The 26837-nt window shown below is 34.6% G+C and overlaps 1 protein-coding gene across 1 annotated transcript in view; it reads left to right on the top strand.

The window, feature by feature from the left end:
• LOC111058838 overlaps positions 1-26837 on the top strand; it is a 61411-nt gene that overhangs the window by 15337 nt on the left and 19237 nt on the right. Inside the window, exons 4-7 of the mRNA XM_039430940.1 lie at positions 15065-15407; positions 22897-23103; positions 23921-24126; positions 25039-25193. Coding sequence (XP_039286874.1) covers positions 15065-15407; positions 22897-23103; positions 23921-24126; positions 25039-25193 — 911 coding nt within the window. The remainder of the gene's footprint in view (positions 1-15064; positions 15408-22896; positions 23104-23920; positions 24127-25038; positions 25194-26837) is intronic.

Below are 26837 nucleotides of genomic sequence, written 5' to 3'. Positions count from 1 at the left end.
TCAGAGATGAGTAAGAGAATAGTTCTTGCTTTACAATAAATAAACTTGAATTATCTGCCTTTTATTAGTAAATAAATTTCTTCATATTTATCCTTATTCAACATACAATGTGTTACCGCATAATTATGATAAGGCTTTTCCAGTTGCTGATAACAAAAATAGAATATCATCCCTTTTTGGTGTCATTTTTCTGACCTATGATTGGCCTGAACGGGTAACAGTGATTTTTACATCAGTCCATGCTGTTGATTCTTTAATAATTATTATATAACTAGCAGGAACCCGTGCTTCGCAAGGATCTATTTTCAAACTTGATAATCTGAAAACTTAACGTAGTGAAATCTTGAAGAATTGAAAATAGGCCTATAACCATCCTTGGTTAATATTAAGAATCTAGCCTATATGCAAAATTTCAAGTTAATTAGTCCTATAGTTCAGACGTGATGATGCGTCAAACATAATTTTCCTATCCCGTACGTGTGTATAAGCCAACTCTTTATTTTATTATAGATAAAACACTGCAACAACTATAGGCTAACAACTGCCAGAGATAGGAGTGTGGAACAGAATAGTTGTGAAACTATGATAGCGCCAGAAGTGTCTCAAAACACAGACGTCTCACGTCTGAACTAAATATATATATATATATATATATATACATATATATATATATATATATATATATATATATATATATATATATATATATATATATATATAATGAATGTCTGTTTGTGTGTTTGTTTCCTACTACATGAACTTTTTCAAAGTGATTTGAAAACAAAATGTTGAAACAACAGAACTGAAAGTTTTCAACCTTATCATTCTACCTCCATTTAGAGAGGCTTTAAACCATTTAGAGAGGCATTCGGCCCAAACAAAAGCCTCTCTAAATGGATGTAGAATGATAAGGTTGAAAAATTTCAGTTCTGTTGTTTTAACATTTTGTTTTCAAATCACTTTCAAAAAGTTCATGTAGTACCTACTATTGTGTTTTGAGACACTTCTGGCGCTATCATAGTTTCACAACTATTCTGTTCCACACTCCTATCTCTTGCAGTTGTTAGCCATATCTATAATAAAATAAAGAGTTGGCTTATACACACGTACGGGATAGGAAAATTATGTTTGACGCATCATCACGTCTGAACTATAGACGTCTCACGTCTGAACTAAATATATATATCTATATATTTTAATAATTTATATATTATTTAAAAAGCTAGTTGTAAATAAAGCTTTATTATTAATAGTCTACGCTGAAAAAAGACAGGCTCAATCACCAGAAATAACTTTTATTACTGCTATTTACTTATTCACAGTCCTTCATATCTATAAAGAATGTTTTAAGCTCAGCTAAGGCTCTACTTCTATGAGAAATTTCATTTTTCTTATCCTTTGGCATTTCTGCAAATGTTTTGGTGTAGCCATCCGGTTGGAAACAAGAATCCCATCCAAATGTTTCTGGTCCCCTCGAGTCGACTATAAGGCCCGGGCATTCTCCTTTGAACAATTTCACCTTGGAATCTTCGCTCTCAGTATATGCATATATATATATATATATATATATATATATATATATATATATATATATAAAATGAATGTCTGTTTGTGTGTTTGTTCCCTATGACTTGAAAAATACTTGACATAACGGCATGAAACTTTGTGAATATGTTGTGTGAATATTGGGGATGGTTTCTGACCAGAAATTTTAATAGGGTGGCTGATAATGATTATTTATTAATCCATTTTACAGACCAATGTTTTACCGAAGAACGGAAAGATGATCATGATTCAAGATCATATTGGGATAATAGGCCTATGATTTAGCATCTAAAGTTACCAGCTGTAATAAACATGTCACCCTATGATAAATTGTATAGGCTACTGGTATTACAACGGTAGTTTGGAGTTGAAGTGTAGTTGATTGATACCAGCTGTAGATAATGGTTCCTTAGAAGACCTATACAAATAATTATCACTCCCCTATCAATGAGTAACCGGAAAATGTTGGAAAAAAATTATTCACCTCATGGAAGAGAGTTGTTCATATTGTATTCATTAATGGCAGAATAATTTAAAACTTTTTTCAAATTTAGCTTAGCTTATATTCATCCTAAAATGGAAGATGGAAAGAATATGTAATTCTGTGTGTTTCATTGTACATCGCATATTTCCTGGACCATCTATTGACAATCAACAACTATGAAAACATTGAATTCATCTTTGAAACACTGATTTATCCTACTGTATCTATTTTTTTTAATTCAACACTTTACTGTTAGCTATTACTACCAATTGATTGAGAAGAATATTTTTTGGGAATAATGAATGCTGCATGACTAAGCACATAGGAAGTCCGTATTCAGATGTAAATAAAAATATTGATTGTCAGATACATTTCATGATTCACCAAATAAAGTAAAGTTTGACATGAGATACATTGACTTTTTGGCGGTACGAAGTTCGCCAGGTGAGCCAGTTGTAAATAAAGCTTTATTATTAATAGTCAACGCTGAAAAAAAGACAGGCTCAATCACCAGAAATAACTTTTATTACTGCTATTTACTTATTCACAGTCCTTCATATCTATAAAGAATGTTTTAAGCTTAGCTAAGGCTCTACTTCTATGAGAAATTTCATTTTTCTTATCCTTTGGCATTTCTGCAAATGTTTTGGTGTAGCCATCCGGTTGGAAACAAGAATCCCATCCAAATGTTTCTGGTCCCCTCGAGTCGACTATAAGGCCCGGACATTCTCCTTTGAACAATTTCACCTCGGAATCTTCGCTCTCAGTATATGCAAATGTACAAACAGCTTTCACTGTCTTATCCTCCCAGCTGTCAAGTAACCGAGTATTATAGTATTATTTTTAATACTATAAATTCTATGGACCAGTAAGCCATTAATTTTGAGTAGTTCAATCACTTCCATTATGGACACTGAATACATTATGGACAATCAACACGTATGAAAGTGACCCCGACTACTACAATATGAATAACAATTTAGATCAGGCCCCACAAATAGAATAAACACTTGAAATTTTACATCATATTACAATGTGTTTTGGGGTGTGATGTTGTTGAGTACGGTATTAGTTGTTAAGTACGGTATTAGTTTGTACGAACTTGTTTGACCGTGGATGGGGGTCTTTAGCAATAGGAAATAGAATGAAATAACGGAAATATTTGAATGAACCACATCACAGAGTGGTTCACAGAAAAGGTGAGTTTTTTAACAAAAATTATTTAGGCCATCTGGCCAAGTTTCATCGGCTTATTGATTCGACTGAAATATAAGTATGATATTCAATAATTAATCAGCCAAATAAACTTTGCTAGTATAATAATTATAAAGTATGGTAATCAGTCAAGAATATCAAGAAACGTTCGTTGACTTTCTAAACTTGGTTAAGTATAGAAAGTATACCGTCGTAGTATAAGTACTGTAGCAAATATAATTATCATGCTAGCATCAATTAACTAGGCTATGATAGACGAACTGGCTAGAATTTCAAATAATGTATTGTCAAAAACACAACAACGTGACAATAAACAATTTACAGCAGTAACATAGCACTTCACAACATTATAGATCATGCATATAAAACATAAAATAATTCATGTACCTCGTACATTATACAGGCACCTCTTTATCAATAAAATTTTCAAAACACTGCCAACATCTAACAGCTAATTTCCATTGTTTTTACATTATTTGTGGGAAGAAAATGGAAAAGCCCAATTGACATAGCCCATATACATTTGTCATGCATTTAAAGGCCCCCAATGCCAAACAAGTTTGTACAAATTAGTACCTACTATACTTTTACATATCAGGCCCACAAATAGAAAAACGCACTGTTTTCACATCATCATACCATAAGTTCATTTTAGTTTTGGGGCCTGAAGTAGGTTCTAATTTATAAAACCTTGTTTGCCCATATACTATTTTTAAGATCATACCATAAGTTTATTTTAGTTTTGGGGCCTGAAGTAGGTTCTAATTTATAAAACCTTGTTTGCCCATATACTATTTTTAAGATCGAAAATGAGTTGATAGAAACGTTGTAATAATATAAATATATTATGTTTGGATATAATACAACTAGTAGCTCTGTGAACAGTAGACATCGCGCAGTTAGAAACCGCAGCTTCCTCTTATACTGTCCATCAGAGTAAATCCTGTCAGTATGTCGTGTCGGCGAGATATCGGTGTGAAAACGGCTAATGGCTGTTGGGGTTGGTGTATCAAAAATACTAACATCAATAGCTAATCTCCTTCAAGACATACTGGCAACAGGACAGCCCAAGTTCAAAGCAGAGAAAGTTCGAGAGGCAATACTATGTTATTTTAGTTATTAATTGCATGCGTTATTGCACGAAATCAATAGTTCATCCATTTATTTATTCACAATGGAGACAACGGGTTTCCCCAAATATGTCTCCTTAACAATAAAAATTGTACAGATAGAAATGAAAAAAGAAAAATAATGATAAAAATAATACGAACTTATGCAATAATAAATAATACAAACAACAAAAATAACACCCAATTAAGAAATGAAAAATACAAAGATTTCAAATACTTATGAAAAAGTAAAAATAAAACAAATTGGGAATTCAAAATTTATAAAAATTAAAGAATATAATAACAAATAATGAACAAAAATTTTATCAATAGAATAAATAACATTTATAACTCAACGACGTCCCAAACCATAAGCACATCTACACTGATACACCAACTATTTATTTGATCAGATCATGCTTACACAAGATTTAATTATCATATAACGCTTTCCGGAATTTAGCGCGAGAAAAACAGAAGACATCTAGGCGCCCAGACAAGCTGTTATAAGTTCTTTGCATCCTATTTCAAATACTGCATAAAAATTGCATTCAGTGAGGCATGCAATTTATAGTCTACACAGCTGTTGATTTTTTACCAAGTTACATTGAGATATTGAATTGCATGCGTCATGACATACAATTTATAATCAACTCGACAGCTGATTCATGATGAATAATTATTCTATATGCTGATTTTTACTCTAATATTGGCGTATGAAGGAGGCTCCTTTTCCCTTTTATATTATCCTTGAAATGGAAATTTTCCATAAACCTTGTATATACGTCGACGCGCAATTTAAAAAGGAGCATAACTGTCAAATTTTATGAAAATCTATTACCGCGTTTCGTCATAAATGCGTAACATATAAACATTAAGAGAACATTGAGCTATTGAATTGCATGCATCATGACATACAATTTATAATCAACTCGACAGCTGATTCATGATGAATAATTATTCTATATGCTGATTTTTACTCTAATATTGGCGTATGAAGGAGGCTCCTTTTCCCTTTTATATTATCCTTGAAATGGAAATTTTCCATAAACCTTGTATATACGTCGACGCGCAATTTAAAAAGGAGCATAACTGTCAAATTTTATGAAAATCTATTACCGCGTTTCGTCATAAATGCGTAACATATAAACATTAAGAGAAATGCCAAACCGTCGACTTGAATCTTAGACCTCACTTCGCTGGTCAATTATTTCAACACATGTGGCAGACTTCTTTGATTTGTTGATAAAAACACGAAATAGTTTTTGTTACATCTAAGTTGGTAGAATAATATAATTATTATCCAGATTTACATGGAAGAAAGAATAAGAATGGCTGTAAATATACTAACCAACCCTATATGCCTATAGTTCTCAATAACAAATTATAGATATTAAAGAATACTATCCACCTCCTACATGGTAAAGTATGAACTATTTTAGAAAATCACGAAATTAAACCAATAATAGCATTACCGGTATATAAATAAGATAATCACAGTAGGTTAAGGTAGGGCAAATTATTATTCAATTAATTCAAACTATAGGTACCTAGGCCTCCAAATGGTGCACATTGGTCAACACTAAAATGGACTAGCAAATATCTACTGGCGGCCAGACAAACTCATGTTCTGCTGACCACACTTTACACAACATCTCAAAGAAATTGGCCATATACTGTGTATATTATTATGTAGGCATTTGAGACTTGAATTGTGTTGTGTATCTGCCATACCGGTAAGCTATAAACAAGAAACTAGGTACCCTACTGTATAGGGATACCTTATGTATGAATGCATGATTAAAATGATGTAGCATGTTAAATTATTTAACTTTTCCAGTGATTTCTATCCTTCTATAGCATAGGCAGAAGCTGTATGTAGTACCTTTTCCACGAATAGTGATAATAAATTAGTGAAAATTTTATCACTACGAAATTCTTGTTCAATTTATTGTGAATTTTATTGGAAGTTCGAGGTATTGTAAGCAAGATGAGGAACGTTGGGGAAAGACGCCTCCACCAATTATGTACCTAATAAGGTGCCTTCACCAATTATGTAAGGAAGCGATGACACTTCCTCTAAATATGTAAAGGGGGAAATGATAAATAGAGATAAAAAAGAGAACAGAATAAATAGAACTTTAATTAATTGGTATTTTTCGGCTTTAAATTGTTGCATATGATAAATACTAATTTTTATCTATTCCAAAAAGGTAGAATGTGAATTTATATACAAACACAATATTAAAATGAAATTAATGGGGAAACTACTCGCTTGCTGCTAAAGATACAATCTTTGTGGCTATGAAAAATTAAAAAAGAAAAATTAAAAGGATAACACCCACCTTACCAAAGATGGCTTTCCCCTTTAACATTCACTGGTTGAAACGCGACGTTAATTATTATTTAAAAAAATAAAATAACTCATCTAGTGAAATGGGTTCAGATCCCGTCTTATTCAATAAAAATAATACAATTCTCTTAAAACTGCCCGAACTGCGACAGGAAAACTGTATTATAAAACAAGAGCAAAATCTATCTTTTTCACCTGAATAGCTGGACTTTACTGTCAGTCCTATCAAAACGAACTCTTTCCCAAAAGCTAAAATTTGGGTATTAATATAAACTCAGTCAATGCCAAACATGAAAGCCATCTCAAGTACATATTTCTATCTATCGCACAAGCGCACGTTTGTTATTATTATTACACATTAGATTAAAATTAATATTTTTATCATATTCAACCATTTAAAACCAAAAGATACCAATTAATTAAAGTTCTAGTTATTCTGTTCTCTTTTTTTTCATTTTCCCCTTTACATATTTAGAGGAAGTGTCACCGCTTCCTTACATAATTGGTGAAGGCACCTCCTTACATAATTGGTGGAGGCGTCTTTCCACACCATTCCTCATCTTGCTTACATAATTGGTGGAGGCTTCTCCCCACTCCTTAAATAATTGGTGAAGGCACTCCTTACATAATTGGTGGTGGCGCCGGGTAAATCAATAATGATATTCATTTGCACTATAATTTTGATTTTTTTTTTTTTGATAGTTCAATAATACGATCTTTAGTTGCAAGTAAGGTAACATATAATCAATAATGATATTCATTTGCACTATAATTTTGATTTTTTTTTTTTTTTTTTGATAGTTCAATAATACGATCTTTAGTTGCAAGTAAGGTAACATATACTTTGGATTACGGAATATTCAGATTACTTTGTTGATTTAGATTTGACAGTATCCTTGAGGTCAAGTGAATCTAATGCAGTTTTCTGGGACCCTGCAAGTTAGATTTTGATTCTGTGAAATTGAACTTGGCGGTTAACTGAGAAGCAGTTTGTACTGGCGGAAGTAATGTATCAGAAACCAAAAATATTCACATTCAGTTATAACAGTTTAATGGCTTTAAAGCTATTGCTATTCAACTAAAAACCTAAAATTGAACAAATAAATAGAACCCAATAATAGATTTCAACTAGTACAGTAAATATAAGTTATATACATAATAATTATGTCTTGTCTTGAAAAATAACAAACAATTAATAAATTACATTTTTTGTGATATTCAATGATTCTTAATAATATTGTCCTTCATAATATTCAACCAACAATATGAATCTGAACTCTTTGACAAAATAATCACCTACAGCTCTGTAAAAAGATGGAAAACGTTTCGACGAGTTGGAAAACGTTGCCTACATTTGGTCAATAGAATTTTTCGGCGGGGGGTGGTGGATTTCCGCGAGTAAACCAAGCTTGTCGTGTGCGTGAAGCGACCTAGTTTGTCGTCTTCCCAGTTTGACGAAATAGCCCAATTTGTCCCATTTTTTTGGTTGTGGTGGTTTTAATGGCTGGCGGTGCGACCACGCTACGCCGAGGCTGTGACCGATAGGGTCGCCGGATTTCAGCCTGCTATGAAAACCATCACTCATCAAAAAAAAAAAAAAATGTCAGTTTTTACGGACGGTCCAAAGTGGAATAGCGAAAGACAAACTGGGTCTATTCCTATTTTACATCTAGCCTATCGATTTTTGGCAGCACTGAACCTGTATTCCTCTTAGTTTGTAGTAGTCTGACATCAAAAAGGCTGACAAGTGAATAGGTCTATTAAAAGTGTTGATTATAGGAGTTATTATTAGTTTTAGTAATATTCTTATATTGGGGAATTCCATCATATTATTCAGGGAATCAAATTTATGAGAACATAATGTTATTATCATTTTTTTTCAAATCTTCTAGTATCTAACTGTATTTAAAACAAAACTAAGATACTTACAGGCTCAGATCAGATATAAGGTGTCTATTGCATTATCTATTTTAGGTTAGTTCTAATATTATTAATGATCATCATCCTGGCTTAACTCAACTGAAAAATTCTATCAACCAAACTGTTGACTGCTTGACCAGTTACTCGAAATTGTTAGTTAAATATGATGAATAAAATGAATTACTATTTACTACTTATACAAATCTTAATATAATATTGAAATAAAGTTCTTATTCATATTTTGAAACAGTATGAAAGAGTACTTGAGTAAGAGTACAGTATGAAAGAGTTTTGATTGTAAGCTATGTTTTATTTTTATTTCTATGAATTTCTTGAATAATTTATTGTAAATTGTATTGATGGCAAATAAAAATAAAGAATTGACTTCCATAAATATAGTTTTCAGATACCAGCTAATTTTAAATCAGTTTCCGCTAATGGTACCACTTTATAGTTAATTAACCACGTTTTGAAAGATCTCTCTTCATGTGCGTGAAGCGACAAGCTGGATCGAAAAAGACCTAGTTTGTCGTCGCCCCAGTTTGACGAAATAGCCCAATTTGTCTAACTTTTTGGGCTGTGGTGGTTTTTAGGGCTGGTGGTTTTCTGCGACCCCGGCCGAGGCATGCGCCCATAAATACACGGCTATAATTTTCAAGAAGAATCCCATCATTACTCCTCAGCTCAAAAACTCAGCTGCTCCCAGCCACTCTTCTCATTTCTGGGGACGAAATCACAGAATACTTATGTATACTGTGACGAAAATGACACTTGACACTGTAGAGCAACCCAAGAATGTGAAAATGTGCAGCAATGCACATACCGTTTTAACGGCGCATGCGCTTTCTATTCAACCGTAGTACCATGAAAAGCCACTGACAGTGACACCACTTGCCCATACTTTTACCGCTAATATTTGAGGTTACGTTGAAGAAGTTGGTTAGGTGGATTGTTAATAATTATCATTTGTCATAATTATTAACTTGTGGACGTACCGTATGCAAAGAATACCGTACTCCACTAATGTAAAATACAAATACAAAATACAAGATTGCAAAATTAAAGAAAATTCAGATTCAAATTCTGTTGCTTTTAAAGTGTTAGTGCCGGTTGCACAAAAGCCAGTTGAATTTTAATCGTAGATAATTCCACAAGAACCAATCAGAGAAGCCATCTTTTAAAAAATCCTTCTCCGATTGGTTCTCTTGAAATAAACCACAATTAAAATTCAACCGGCTTTAGTGTTCTACCTGTTGGCATTCGAATTCCAAAAAATTACTATGTTACCTACCGGTAACTCAACTATTAAATCAACAACTATTTTAGTTGTAGACAATATTTAACATCATCAAGACTGCATCTCTAATAAGTTCCGAAGGATTAAGATAGGGTACTAGGACCAGATATCGTTCGGAATATACTTCGAGAACAGAGTCTTGTCAGGTTTTAAGCTCTATTGTAGGAAATTATATGATCACCCACACTCTACATCCACTTAGACCTGTTCCAATATCCAGCTTAATTTAATTATTTCAATGATCGTATTTGATCGGTTCTTGATGATATAGAACGTGTCAGACGCAATAATTGACAGGCATAAGAAATGAACTCAGAAGATGAATTAACAAAATTGAAATATAATATAACAAAATATATGATTCGACAGTGCAGATTCAGAGCTTGATTTACAGATTGATAATAATTTAACATTAACAAAAATGATTAGAAGTTTCCTTGTACTTGCATGACACCATGCATGATTTGACAGAATTTTACAATTGATAAAATTAACAGTTTATGAAAAATGGTGAAAATAAATTATTTTTTTTAAATTGCTCGGGGTCGTGGTTCTGGCAGCGGAGGATAGTTAATCCACTACAAATTCTTATAAATTCTATACCAAATAAATTCTAGGATCTTAATAATTTATAAGCGCTTGTCTGCATGGCCATTAATTTAACAAAGATAAAATTTATATTTTCTGCACTGTAATATTTTTCGAAGCATAGATTGGGGCCCCTTTAAAAATTTAAAACTCACGTGAAACTCCTTGGCGGTCGTGGTTTTTCTTTAGATCAAATTCGTTTGATCGGCAGCAGTCCAGGCTTCAGTCTCAGCATGTGTGGAATTTTAATTTAATATTTCCTTCACCAAATTGATTAAGGGATAATTGAACTTTAAACTCTTGAATTATCGATTGATGAAAATAAATTTACAAATAACAATTAGAATAGCCGAAAATATTCAACGTTAGTAGACAGAAGGTTGATCACTCACAGGTGAAAGATTCAAAGTGGTGGGGGAACGCCAGTGTGACATCACGTGTAGTAAAAAAGTGATAGAGTAACCACACTGAGCATACAGATTATCCACTGTATCTTCAAATACATCGTCGTTTAATCCCCTCAAGATTGGCCTAGAACTTAAAAATTCTCCATACTTATAGCGATTGAATCACTGATTCTAATGATGTTGTTAAATATTTCAAGTTCATTCAACTTGTATGAATAAAGTTAAGTTGAAAGTTTTTCAAGAATCTGAAAACGTGACACGAAAAAGTTAATAAGCTGGAAAAGCGTTAGTAGACAACGTTATACTATTATAATTTCAGATTAACCCATAAAAAATCTTGATAAACCAATGAATTGCAATAATCCGATAAACCAATCCCAATAAATCCGAAGAATTTCATTCATATAAATGCACTGAACATATATGCTGGTATTGAGCACATGTTCTACGAGAATCAAAATATCTCATCCCCGTAATTCACAAGCTGATGTATAGCCAAACTACAAAATATAAACACGACCTAGAAGATGAAGAAACCTCAAGGTTTTGAAAGGGAAGATTAGGAGGTGGGGTTTTTGCTTTTATATGGCAAAATACTTGTATTATTCAAATGTTTTGATAATTATTGTAAAGCAGAAACCTAAATCTTGCATGTCAGAAAATGTTAGTGTTATATAATTTGACTATACGTCACCGTATGATTTTCAAGAATGCGATATTCTGCCTACTCTGTACTACAGCCTACGTCACGGCTGCAGGTCCCCCACTCCAATTGCATTTCAACTAAAATACTATAGATGAGTGACCAACCTTCTGTCTACTAACTTTGGAAAATATTGGCTCACAGATAAAACATATAAAATCGAACAAAAATTTTACAAATAGGTCTTGGTAACTTTAATGAGGTCTTACTGGTGAGGATTTCAAAAGGGAAGTGTCTGTCTTTTTCTAAGCTTCTTGGCTAGAACCTTCTCTCTGAGAATTTCTGTGTAATTAATTTGCATGAAAATTTGCCATTGGTAGAACGATTATGACGTAGGCATGACGTCAGTGGCAAGCAGTTAAATATAATTCCTTTAAATACAATAATAATCTGATCTGTACAATTCTTTAAACTACTTAATTCTCTAGATAGAGTTCCCCTCTATACAGTGTATGTGCACTAGCATATATGATAAGGCAGGTTTGTTGTCTGGTAACAGATTAACATATGATGTTTTCAAACGATCACCCTTTTGGTGCTATTTCTAGGCAATATGATTGGCTTAGACTTGCCAAAGAGATTCATTCACCATGTGGTTCAGTTGAAATAATAATTAATAATTTAATATTCTTATACAGTTCTTATTATGTTTGAAACTGTTATAATTAATTTCTGCTGCTCTTATCAATAATATAATGTTCATGCTATGACCTAGTTAGTTACAATAATACTTGATATTATAATACAATTTCTTAAATAATAAGTAATTTCAACAATAATACATATATTTTATTTTTTATTCGAAATTCTTGGTCCTTTATTGATAGTTTTTAATTTTAGAAATAATATTATAGTTTGCATAAAATCCTGGCATGACATTTTATGATATATTGAATCAGTCAGCTGTGTTTGAACTGCTACAAAACATCTGATCGATAGTAAACAAAGTGTAACCTCAAAATTCAATGAGCAATTCACAAACGATTCGTACTCAAATTGCAAGTAATAATTATAATATTATTGAATAATTCTATAGAACAATGTGTAGTACAGAACGGTACTCTTATCTGATACTCAGTTATTGATAAGGAAGCTTTATCGCTCGGTCGCTACTATTCGTTTAGCAGATTCTTTCATTTTAAAAGGGTAATCACAATTTTTTTCTGTTTGATTCTCTCTTCTCATGAGATTTATATAAAAGATTCATCACAATGTTTATCAGGTACAATAATAATAATTATTAGCCTATTCAAATTGTGGAAGACTCATTTATTTAAGAGTGAAAGCAATAGGAATGCCATATACACACATTTGAGCATCAGTTTATGAATGCAGAATGAACGAATGATTTCAAAGTTCTGTAGTGTAGTAGTCTCGCTCGAATTCGCGCTGTAACTATGAGACCATGAGACAGGTCATGAAAGAGCATAAATGAGGTGACGCATTGTACTACGATTGAATATAAAGCGCATGCGCCGTTAAAATGGTATGTACATCTTAGACCAGTTATAGAATAGACACGCTGGGAAGTCAAGCCTCTGAAGCCAACATCTACTGCCAAACCAACCCATTTTGACGTCACAACAGTGATTGTTTTCATTGATGACATGGTTCCAGTTTTGGCAAGACACAGAATCTTTCACACCTTCCCGATCAGTTTTCACGTAATATTTAGCTTCGTTATAAGACGGGATAGGTTCAGGTGTAGAAAATTTCATGCAAACGGTATAGTGATCAGTGATTGAGGTTTGAATTACTACTGATGTCACCTCAAATAAGGGAGGCAGCTTGATAAAATAGTGATCAATGACAGGTCAGCTAGCATAAGTTACAATCTTCAGAAGCAAACGTGAATTCATCAATTGATGGCTGAAAATCATGCTTCTTTGTCAAGTGTCCTACAACCCGTAATGTTTACCGCTTAGAGTTTTTCTGCCGTCTTCGAATGGACATATTGCTCTTTCTTTCGCAGGACTATTACTTTTATGGAAATTTTGTAGATGCCGCTGTAAATTATAATTAGTGGACAATTGTTTTCTACACGAATTAAAATTAGATGATTTCACAGATATAATGGCTTTATGGGTTCACTCATTCACAATGATGGCTGCCGACTGTAGGCCTACATGCTCATTCGTTCACTAGGTCATGAAAACAAAGTAATAGTTATTTTTCAAAGTAGCAGGTAACAAACTGCTCCAACGAATGTGTTACTCAGATACTACGCTTGCGCAGTAGAAAGGAGCAGTTCTACAACGAGCCTCTCCTCTCTACAGTGTCAAGTCGAAATGACTGGGAGTTCACAGAGTTCTTTGACTTGGAAGCTTCCCCTGTGCAGAGTATGTCAAAAGTTCTTTGTTGTGAATCCGTTTATTTTGAAAGTGAGCAAAGATGTTTTATTCTAAAATGTTAACCTACAAAAACAACTTGAAGCGTTCATTGTCAGTATAGAATAATTGAAATATTTCAATTGTTATACATTTATTATGCGATTAGCATTCGTTTGGTTGACGTAGATAAATAAGTTGTAGGCCTATAGGCTATTATAATTATCTTGGGGGTTACGAAATAATATTTTGCTTTGGTTTTAGGTTATAATAGACTAGCTAATATCCAATTAAGTTACGGAAATGAGTGTTATTTGTTGTAAAAGTGAACGCGGTGCAAGATTATTATCTAGTGGAGATGGGTATTGGTATCGAACTCAATCTAAAAGGACACGTAAATGGCATTTGTGCTGCCATGTAGGTAATTGCGGAGGAACTGGAACTTTATTTCTGGGGTGTGGAATTAATAGTAGCCGAATTAAACCACTTCTTCCACATGAATGTGAACCCAATCCTTCCCTTCCTAAAGTGCTACGTGTGAGAAGAATTATTTTGCAGAGATGTCGGGAAGAAACCGGTAGCCTGAGCCGTATATTTCACGAGGAAACAAGAAATAAGTAAGCGCAATATTCTCTAATTTTTATTGGAGTAGGCCTAAGTTACTTATAGCCTAAATATTATTCACATTTTATTGCAAGAAATCAATCAAAAACGCTCGTTCTTTAAAATGGCATGTTATTCTACTAGTCTAAGCTTGCTGTTGTGACTTGTAATAGCCTATTAAGTCGATTGAATAAAAGCTAGAACAAATCTATTGACTAGAAACTATTGTTCTATTATATAAATAAGTTGTGAGGTCCATGTTAAGGTCATTTCCCACCGCCGTAGCGTAGCTTCCAAGCAGTATCCGACAAATCTGCTAATGATAATCAATCAAACAGACGAAGAATTATCATTGGGAGATACGTTGGCAACGTGTAGCTAGGAAGACGTAGCCATCCTATCTCAACGTTGAATCCACGCAACGCAATATGTCCTGTTTACACCAGCTGATACAATTCTGTTTGGGCTTTCTCTGTGCAAACCATAGTTCTGATCAATATTTTTTTCTCACAGGGACATTGAACCAGAAGTAGCAAGTCAACTCAAGCTATCTTCACTCGCGAGTGCCATGCAAAAATCAAGACAAGGAGTGCGCCCCCCGGAACCGGAGAATACGTGGGATTATATAAGTTCTATGCAAGAACATGAAGATAAATACCTCGACATTTTTGGAGAATGTTTTCTAAGTGGTGTCGTGGATGACGGAGAAGGAGTGGCTGTTATTTTTATTGTTAAGCAATTATTGAAATTGTTGGAAGGAGAAGGAGCTGAACTCCACATGGACAACTCTTTCAGTTGTGCACCAAAAACGCCAGAGTTGAAGCTCTTCACCATCATTGCCATACATCAAGAATGTGTAAGTACATAACCTAATTTGAGTTAATTATTGACCTATATTATGTGGCTTATCGCTGTTAGGTTGTGCTGTTGAATGCTGTTTTATTCCTAATGAAATTTTACGCCAATCTATTACGCAACACTGACAATAATAATACTGAGAGAGATGCCCATATAAGCTTTGAGGCTTGTGCGTGGGTAATAAGTGAGAAGGATGATGATGAGAGATGACGATTTTTTAAGCTTATCGTCTCCTCCGAAAGACGGGTTGGCCGTATCTTTGTGATTGTGCTGTGGTCGGACTCGGGTTCTCTTGATTATTAAGGTGCGTACAGACTTATGCTCTGCTTCGCAATCGAACGTCACTCGAGCATATCGATAGATGATCGCAGGTCGAGCAAGAGCTTGGCAAGTTCCTAGTGCGAACTAAACAATAGCTGAGCATGCGCGGTTATAGTTTTTGTTTGATCAGTTATGATCTCTGTGTTAGACCTAGCATGATTATAAAATTATCAAAATTAATTATTAAATTATAAAAATTAAATAATGTAAAATTATTAAAACATTTTTAATAATAGGTACCAGCATATTAGAATATTTAGGAGAAAGATAAGCCAAACGCCTTTCACCTTTCAAAACATTGACAGACATAATCTTTTTTCCAATAGCCTATAACATCAACAAACATAATAATTATCATCAATTTATTATATAAACATAATTTATTACTATGGTGTGGTCCACGCTATAATGGCAGTGAATAAAGATAGAAGAATAGCGATGCCGATTCTCTGCATTAACTAATTATATTTCTACACTGTCAAAAACATAATTGTCATTGTTGTGGATCCAGAAAAGGATAGTACCACCGTCTTTGTCGAATGATAGACAAGGATAGCAAGACCAAAGTTGATCAAATACTGTCATTATAACGTGGACCTCACTATAGGCTACCCCAGCAATCTCCTGGTTAGAATAACCAAATTATTTAATAACTAAGTTATTTTATTTAGTTTTGTCACCCGATCAGCTGGATTGAACATTTCACATTTGTGAGGTTAGGTTGTTTCGAAGTCAACGACAAGCGCGCAATCATATTTCGAACACTTGCGAACCCTTGCGTAACATGTCGCGTAACGTTCATGATCGGAGCGTGTTCGAGCGCGTATATCTGTACGCACATTTAGACTGGCGCGTTATAACTTACTCAACCGAGCCACCCAATCAGTCAATTAGCACTTGAAATAATGAAATATCTAATCCCAAAAAGGGTTTAGTCCACAGCTGGATCTCATGCGACCACTGAATCGGATCTGTATGGTTTTTGAGAATTTGTATACGGTAACCTTTACAATATTGTATTTGAAGGTTGAAAGGCTTGACATTTAAAATGACATGGAATTTTAACATGTTGTGGCCCATGCCAAATCGTTTTTAGAGTGTCTGCCTTAATGAGGCTAATACGGAGATAAAGATTTGTTGTTGATAGGTTGATAAATTCATATGTGTTTATGATTTCATCAACATAAAGGTGAATTAACATCAAAAGCGCATCAGTATTGAGCAGGAACTCATAGAAGTGAAGTAGGTTGTGTAGCTGTTCAGTGAAGAATGTAATTCGCGATTTATATGTTGGGGAGATATTCTTCAGAGAAATGAGTTAGCCTAATACCTACCTATAACGCCAACATCAATCATTCTCGATGTCTGTGTTCAATCCTTTTTCTTCAAAAGGTGCGTACAGACTTATGCGCCACGAACACGCGCATTTTACTTCTCATCAGCTGATAAATTCTATTCTTATTAATATTATCATGTATTTGAACAGAAACGGTAAGATACCTAATATCTATATTAGCCTACATCCACAGGCTAATGATAATAGCATCAGCTGATGAAAAGTGAATTACGTGTTGATGGCGCATAAGTCTATAAACAGTCCGGTCTCTTATAGCTTGAAGGTACAAACATGGAAATGGTATCAATCTCTTTGTCTTCATGTTTAGAAAGAGAATATCCATGATGGCAATCTTAAACATGGTTGTCATCATTAAAAAACAATTTATAGTTCGATTTTATAGTTCAGTTTTTATAGTTAATTGTCCCAGCGGCCAGAATGACATCATTAAAAAATCATAACTCCAGAACAAAAGGTGATAGAAGCTTGAAACAAGCGGGAATTGATCATAAATTATATTTCAAAGAAGTTTTGTTTAGCACTTTATATCCAAAAATTGTCAATGAAAGTAGTTATTCAGAAAAGAAACTCGTGAAAAATTGAATGTTTTTGAAAAAGTGCATTTTTATAGGTTAAAATCATGTGCTAGGTGGAAATGTGTAAGAACAAACTTGGTAGAATAGTTCATTGTGATTCGAATCGCGTTCACTAGAGGTCTCTATCATGTATGGTAACCATTCTATGACCGTTTTAATTGATGCTGGATCCGCCAATTTGAATCGGCCATTACGCGGCCCAGTCGCGACCCCCAAATGCGCATCAAGTGGTTCGGATATCCTCAGGTACCCTAGAATCAGAATATTTGGGTATGTTTCCATCTTCACGAAGTACCCACGAAATCCCTTATGTAACCGGACTGAAGGGTGCGTTTTCACCTGTGTTTTCCAATGCAGTTTTGCATGCAGTATCATTCCCAAATACAGTACTTCATCGATAGATACTTCATTCAAAGATCTATGTTGCTCATTTCGATTGGGCCATAATTTGATATCATTTTATTAAGACAACATGTGTAGACTTGCTTTCATTCTATTTCACCCGTCAAGTTTCAGTCCTTTTTTCATTTTTTATAATAAATTGGTGCTTTCCTTGTTACTTCCTCTTTAGTTTTAGTGACAGCTGTATCATCTGCAAAATTTGTAATAGCTTCTTGTGATACTGGAAAATTAGTTGAAGAAAAATAGTAAGCCCCAGCTTTGATTGGTGTTTGTGTTAGACTTGAGTTGTAGGTAGGCCTATTACCTCATTTCTCTGAAGAATATCTCCCCAAACCCGAATTACTTTTCACATTCTTCACTAAACGTCTACACAACCTACTTCTATGAGTTCTTGCTCTATACTGATGCGCTTTTGATGTAAGTTCACTTTTATGTTGATAGAAGCATAAACACATGAATTTATCAACCTATCAACAACAAATCCTTATCTCCGTATTATCCTCATTCAGGTAGACACTAAAAAAAAACTATTTATCAAGTGCCAAAAACAACATGTTGAAATTTCAATTCAAATTCAATCGTTATTTGTAATAATTCATGCATACACTCTTACACAATATTTACAGAAATATAATTATTAGCAGTACAAAAGAGCTTGAAGCTCATAAGGCCATTGTCTGATCGTGAGCTTGTACTAAGTAGACAAATAAATACTTGAAGAGAAAAATAATTGTAACCTAAAAATATAAAATAGTTCGAATAATACTACAATCAAGTTGAGAGAAAAGAAAAGAGACTCGCTAAATAATTAGTTGAAAAAGAAAGAATAGTAATCGGTGCACTAGCACGAGCACAGTGATTACTAGAAATAATCTAATTAGTAAAATATAACAACAATGTAAGAATAATAATGGATAATCGGTAATGTAATATAAAAAAACTATTTTCTTATGTTACCAAAAAAGGTTATTGGACTCTCACCACTAACTTATTTGTTCCTAAATTAATTTTGCAAGGATTTTTAAATAATGAGTTCTTGGAATCATGCTCAACCAGAACTACTCGTTTTCTACCTAACTCTGTTCCTAACTCTATTTCATAGTGGTGAAGGATAAGGATGTCTATAAGGGTCGAAAACTAAGGATGCTTATTCCTCTTGAAATCATGATAATTCATATTTTCAAATATAGCATATTATCTTGGAAGCTCTCAATGTTGTCTTCCAAATGTTCAAGCGTTTTTGCTTATCCGCATAGACCAATGCGGATAATTCATTTATTTCTGGACTGAAAAGTGGACTCAAATCAATTCAAGTGGATAGCATAACCTATAACTTTTATTCATTCATAACTCTACCTCCATTGTATTATCATTCATCCCATCATCATCACCTAGACTTGAAATACTTCTAGAAAGTCGTTTTTGTAAAATAATAAATAAATAAATGACTTTACATAGCCCCACAAATAGCGGTCCAGAGGTGTTGAATCACAAGATCTTTGAGGCCAATTCACAGGTCCAAAACGTTAAATTAGGCTTTCACTAAATGGGTCACTTAGGCTGTCACATGTTGAGCAGTCTTGTTGGAAACACAGCTCCTGGACATGGTTGTTCAATTCAGGAATGAAAAAGTTGGTAATCTTCCATAAAGTGGATGGACACACATCCAATTCCTGTGCTCGATGGCGGATGGACTCATTCGGGTTTAATGCTACGCTCTACAGTAGCAATAGCTTCTTCAGTACGCACCGTACGGCGTCTATATACGTCTATACTTTCTTCCTATTATGCAGGAGTAAGGTGGATAAAATTATTATTTGTGAAATATTGAGGATGGGAATTGCAGAACGCGATGATACCATAAATGCTATTATTGACCGAACAAAGTGAGGTCTGAGATTCAAGTCGACGGTTTGTCATTTCTCTTAATGTTTATATATATGTTGCGCATTTACGCCGAAACGCGGTAATAGATTTTCATGAAATTTGACAGGTATGTTCCTTTTTAAATTGCGCGTCGACTTATATACAAGGTTTTTGGAAATGTTGCATTTCAAGGATAATATAAAAGGAAAAAGGAGCCTCCTTCATACGCCAATATTAGAGTAAAAATCAGACTAGAATTATTAATCATAAATCCGCTGACAAGTTATTACACAGATGTGTGGAGAAGCCAGTCTATTACTGTATTTGTATAAGGTCTATAGTTTCAATAAAAGACATTAAAGAGGTATGCATCTTTAAGCTGGGTTTACACAAAAGTTATTAACAAAATGGTTATAACTTAATCCTTATAGATTCTATTAGATTGAACGGAAGTTGACAAACACATATATGTTCTTCATGTGTATGATAAGTCATGTTCAATCTAATATAATCTAAAAGGATCGAGTTATTAACATTTTTTAAATAAATTCGGTCTAATTGCAGCTTTAAGGTCTTTGGTTTCAATATTTTGTTTTGCAGTCATGGTATTATTATGCGTGCCCATCAGTATCAATATTCTCACATTTGATAAAACCAATTTAATAGGTGAATAAAAATAAACAAATGAACTAAATAATGCTGGAGAAATTATAATATTTTTGTTTCTAAAAAATTAAGTTTCATCAGATAGAAAGATCATCACGGAACTGGATGAATTATATCATATGAAATACAAATTCAAACGTGAACTGAGTTTGTTAACATTTAAAACAGTTGACATCTGATAATTGTGGATGAGAATACTGCGTGAGGTCTACTTTTCACAGAACTACTAGTAAATAGTTATGATATTATAAATTGTAGAGAAATTTTTCTACTTGAACTTCAATATAAGATCCCATTATAAATTCACGCCTGGTTGAAAAAACAAATATGAAGTCGATTTTCATTAGGTATTGGCTTCAATGCCTTCTCACTTGTGCATTTCAAAAGGACTACTCCGGCTGGGACACATCTAACGTGTAGTGTAATGAGTGCAATAAGAGCTAATGTCCGGCAGACCTGAGACCTCGCTTAGACACTTGTATCCTAGCCTTGTGTTTTAATGTGATTGAAGAGAGCATTAGCTGTAATCACAAGATTCGCTTCAAAACATAGAAAATTGAATTAGAAGTAGAAAGGCTACCAGTTTTTCACTCCTTGGTAACGTTCGCAGAACGTTGAGAGATTTAACGTTTCAAAAAGATTCTGGGCCTTTTTCCGAGCTAAGCTCCAGACTTTAAATAGCTGGAGTCAGAAAATTGGCTTTCCGAAACAGGGCGTAGTCTTAGTTTTTATGATAATCTTTATTTTCTCATTTCTATAATTGGAAACGGTTTTCCTTGACGAAATGAAACATTCCTAAATAGCCTAATTCAAAATAGTTGAAATTTAAACGTGGTCTATGACTACGCCCCGTTTCGGAATAGTTATTTGTGCAACTAGTGCGCAAAGTTACAGTTTGCTGCACCGAAAGAAACATTTACGCCCGAGCCGTAAGCGAGGGCGGAATGGTTTGTTGAGTGCAGCAGAGGAACTTTGCGCACGTATTTCACATTAAATTTTTCCTACAGTTACCATTGAATATGAAAAGTGGGTAATTATGGGTAAAATTGAAATCCATCAAATGTTTTTCTGTGTAATTTTATTATTAATAAAAACCTTAACTTATTGTCAAATTTAATAATGTAGTAGTAAATGAATGAAGGCGGCTGTCACTCATGTGGTGGCTGTCCTAGTTGTCCTTAATATTATTATAACGTGCACCACAGTCACTGTTACCAACTTCATTTTGATTTTGCTGCACTGGTTCTCCATATAACCTACTAACTATTTTTCCTACAGTTACCTTGAAAAGTGGCCATTGCTGCACTGATTACAGAACGCAAAGAATCACTTTCCCGCTCTAGTGCGGGAAAAATTTTTCCTGCACTCCAGATTTGCAACATGGCAACGCAAAATACTTAGTAGGTTATATGGAGCAACAGTGCAGCAAAATCAAAATGAAGTTGGTAACAGTGACTGGGCTGCTATAGTGAGCAGAGGTGCAACGAAGCACAACGAGCAAATTATTATTCATTATATATTATAACCAAGGACAACGAGGACTTTAGGATTTTAGGATTAAGGTTTTTATCAATAATAAAATTACACAGAAAAACATTTGATGCATTTCAGGCAATTTACCCATAATTACCCACTTTTCATATTCAATGGTAACTGTAGGAAACGTTTCTTTCGGTGCAGCAAACTGTCACTTTGCGCACTAGTTGCACAAATAACTATTGCGTTGCCATGTTGCAAATCAGGAGTGCAGAAAAAAATTTTCCCGCACTAGAGCGGAAAAGTGATTTTTTGCGTTCTGTAATCAGTGCAGGAATGGTCCCTTTTCAAGGTAACTATAGGAAAAGATAATTTACGACTCCAGCTGTTCAAAGTCTAGAACTTAGCTAAATCTCGAGCTCGGAAACAAGCCCTAAAATGACTTTTCAATAGTTTTTCGAAATAGCGATTCAAGTACTAACAATATTGACTCAAAACTCTCCCCCCCCCCACAAATAATTGTCTGGAGCCACCTATGGAACTATATCGGTGTCACTAATGTTATACTAAAATGTATTCATCAAAATCATTTTGTTCTGTATTAGAAGATGATTTTTGAAACGTTCTTATCCAAGTTTACTTCTATTGAACTGTAATCGATATGAATTGAAACCTTCCTTTCCCATGTAATAATATTGAAGTAAACAAAACTTGTATTCTCATGTTATGAAGCACTGTATCTTCATTTAAAGTACAATATTTCTTGATGTTCTAGTATTTTAAGTATTGATTTGCTTATAACCATGTGCATACAAATGTTTCAGGCATTTCCGGTAGTTTTTTGTTTGATGAGCAAAAGAACTGCTGAATTATATTCATCAATCATGAATCACTTGAAGGAAAAAATTCCTAAACTAGCTCCGCAAACCATAGTCAGTGACTATGACTTTGAGTTGATGAAAGCTGTTTCTGATTCATTTCCAGAACAGGAAGGAACCATACATACAGGAAGCTGGTTTCATTACGCACAGGTATGATATTATTTCAGAAAGTTCGCTCTATTTTTTGACATTCTTATTTCGAATTCAGAGAAAAATGACAGCTCTGAAACCTACCATCATACCATCAGGGTTGATGGCTCCGTTGGAGCCTTTCATACCTTTAGAGCCACCATAAAAAATAGGTGGACAGGTGGAATTTGAGTTGTGCCCTCAGCGTTCGCCTGTTATTACAAATTTTGACCGTTGATTAGCCTATTGTTATTGACTTACAGTACAATTTTCCCACTTGTAAATATAGGCGGCCTCTTCTCTCTTTCTGGAAGTGTTTTTCAAACTAGAAGCGCAGCAACTGGATAAATTCACAAAAAAATTGTAATTAAGTTACACTTTGATCTTATACTCTGTATTAACAGTTTAGCACTAACCAAATTGAAATAACTGGAATAAAACTAATACTTCCAAATACTCAAAAACCTTTGTACCGTAAGTTTTACTTCACCCAATAAAAAATATCAACCAAATGATTTATGCTGTTACTATCGCATAGTTTTAGATTATAATGGATATTGCATTTGGAAGTAAAATGGTTCTTGAGACCCTTGAAATGATATCAGGATTAAAGTAGGCTACAATGAAATAATTCATTTAGACTTCATAGTATGACAACAATTATTCTTTTATTCTATCCTGAGATCCTGAATGTCAAGTCACAATGTAAGCTGTAATTCATATTTGTCATTAATATTCCATCGCGTCCACTGACCTTTTATCGTAAATCTCATTTTAGGTAAAATGTTGTCAGTTAACCGTTTGAACATTCCATAACTATTGTACATGCTTATTTCAGTCTATCTACAAGAAGATACTACAACTCGGTTTGGAAGAACTGTTTACATCAAACACATTGGTGAAAAAAGCAACTCAAATGATCATTTCTCTTGCACTCTTACCTCATGAATTTATTGAGGAGGGAATGGATTGCATAGAGTCTTATTTCCGAATGGCGGAAGAGATCTCCCCTATTCACCTTGAAAAAATGGATGCATTTTTCAGGTACCGGTATATTAATGCAATTTTTACAGTATTATAGTTTGTTTTAGATGTGACATTGCCAATAAGGATTTTGAAATTGATTTGAACAGCTTATGAGCTTAACGTATTTTAGCAATAATTCGTGAGATATAATTCAATATAACTCAATATTCTGGCCACTAACGATACGATTGGCATGAGCGATAAGCATGTCATTCGAAAGCCTGAAAGAAGTTTTTGTGTCTACTTCACGAATGGCTGCAGGCAAAAAGCCGCTCTACAAGTTGGAGGTTATATTTTTGGAGCTTTGATTCTTTGTTTATTTCTTCACTGTTCTCTATCTCGGGTTTTTTATGGTTTGTAAACAATTCGATCGACTGTTGAAAACATTTTAGCGTTAGTGGGCTCTGTCAAATCAGGTGTACTTCAAAAATGTTTGTCTGACGCTCATGCTTATCGTATTGTTGATGGCCAGCCTAACACCCTTTCTGCGGTTATTAACTGTAATTATAGAAAAAGATAGTATAATAAGTATAATATATTAATAGGGTAAGATAAGTGTTAGGATTTCTTCTCTCTATGCTGTAATTCAGTTACTCCTCTACTATTTAGAATAGGCCTACGTCTTATTGCCACAATTTAACTATGCTTAAACATGACTCATGCTTTATTTTCACATTCTGTTTCTTTGTTTATTGTTGGTATATTGGACATTTCTGTATTTTATACACAGATTGATATGCAGTACCAATTAAATTACTGTTGTTTTTTCTTAATATTTCAGTTGATTCTGAAATTTGTAACTTTTCCATTGTCAAACACTATTCAAGTATCCATTCGTATGTGGTATTTAATTTTAATTTTTTGGTCTATATTTATTCAAATTATCCGTGTATCCCAGCACAGTAATTCACTCAGTCTTTACATATTCAGGTACGTGAGGGAGTATTGGTTGACAAAAGTTGGCAGTGAAGTTTTTTCCATTTTTATGCAGCGGCATAGAGCCAGCAATTGCCAAGAGGCTCACCATAGCCGTCTCAGCGGTTTGCTTGGTGGAAATCCTCGTCCCAGTATATGGAGTTTTCAGTGTAAGTAATATAGGACTCGTTATTTTACAATTATATAACCAGTAGTATTATGTTTGACCACAGCACAATCACATAGATACGGCGACCCCGGTTTTCGGAGGAAACGATAAGCCGTTGGTCCCGTCTACCTAAGAAGTAGTCATCTCTCATCATCATCATCCCTCTCACTCATTACCCACGCACAAGCCTTAAAGCTTATGTGGGCATCACCCTCAGAAGTATTAAATTTTGCACCCATACAGGCAGTCTCAAACTGTGCAACCTTTCTGGCAGTTCCTTTGGAATAACACCTGTAGCTGACACTATCAAAGGCACTATCATCACTCTCTCTTGTTTTCATATATCCTTTATCTCCTCTGTCAAAGGAGATAAGAGTGAGATAAGAGTTATGAAAGCAGCTTGACGCGTCTCGTTTCGGCTCCTCAAAACTATTGTCGTTTCAGTCGGTTTTTCTCATTGAATCAGCGTGATTCTTTCATATATAGTGTGTGAAAGAGTTATCAAGTTCATCACCGAATCTTGTTGCGATCCACCTCATATATCTTGCGCAATTGAGAAATTTTCAAATCAAAGTAACATGTTTCCATCGCCAAAAGCTCTACGAAGCGGTTCTAAGGCGCAGGCTTCGATTGATAAGGCTGCTGCAGGAGATAAGCGCCCAGCCGTGCCAGTAAATCAACGGTCGAATTCGGCCCCCTCTGCCTCTTCGTCCAAAGGTGGAAGCGATACGGCGATGGGGGAGGAGCGGCTCGAGAGAAATTCTCGGCATTCCTCTCCGATGACGAGTTCCTGACCAGGCTAGCAGATAAAGTTGCCGATAATCTATTCGATCGACTGGCAGATACCATCTCCGCGCGCTTTATCCAAGCGTTTGAACCGCGACTGTCGGCGTTGGAGGCGAGAGTGGAGTCTCTTGCGGCTGAGGTTGTCGCCGCCGTTCGCGAGGACGCGAGGGCCCGTCAGGTGCTGCTCGAAAACAAGATCGATGACCAGGAGCAGTACCAGCGGCGCAAGAATGTGCGAATTTTTGGCGTGGAGGAGGTGAGGGGTGAGGACGTGACAGCCATCGTGACTGAAATATGCCGCGACAAGCTCAACGTTAATATAGACCCTGCACTGATTGACCGATGCCATCGCTCCGGCCGTGTTGTCGATCCAAGGCCCGGCGAGCCGCGACCTAGGCCGCGTCCGATACTGGTAAAGTTTATCAGTTATCAGACAAAACGTGCCGTTCTCTCCGTGCGGCGGCAGCTGAAGGGGTCCTCGATCACCATCCGTGAGGACCTCACTCGGAAGCGGAACAGCTTCTATCGCGAGGTGGCTGCTCGTGTGGGCCAAGCAAACGCCTGGACTATTGATGGTACGGTAAAGTGGAGGGAGGGGGATAGAATTATGTTTCGGAGAAATTTCTGATAAATTTAGTAGAAGCTGAACTATGAAATTGAATTTAGAAATCGTAGTATCTAAGTTTCTGTGAAAGACTTATCATTGGTTTATTATTATTTGATTCATTTTCCATTTTTCACTAATTTTTTAAAATATTTTTATTTATTACTTTTCTTTGTTCTCCTTATTAATTTTATATTTTTCTGAAATTTTAAATTATCGAGTAAAAATTTGTTCTGTCTTATATAAGACAGAACA

The sequence above is a fragment of the Nilaparvata lugens genome, chromosome 6 (assembly GCF_014356525.2).
Source record: "Nilaparvata lugens isolate BPH chromosome 6, ASM1435652v1, whole genome shotgun sequence".
In the NCBI taxonomy this organism is placed as follows: Eukaryota; Metazoa; Arthropoda; class Insecta; order Hemiptera; family Delphacidae; genus Nilaparvata; species Nilaparvata lugens.
This window is presented reverse-complemented; position numbering and strand designations above follow the sequence as displayed.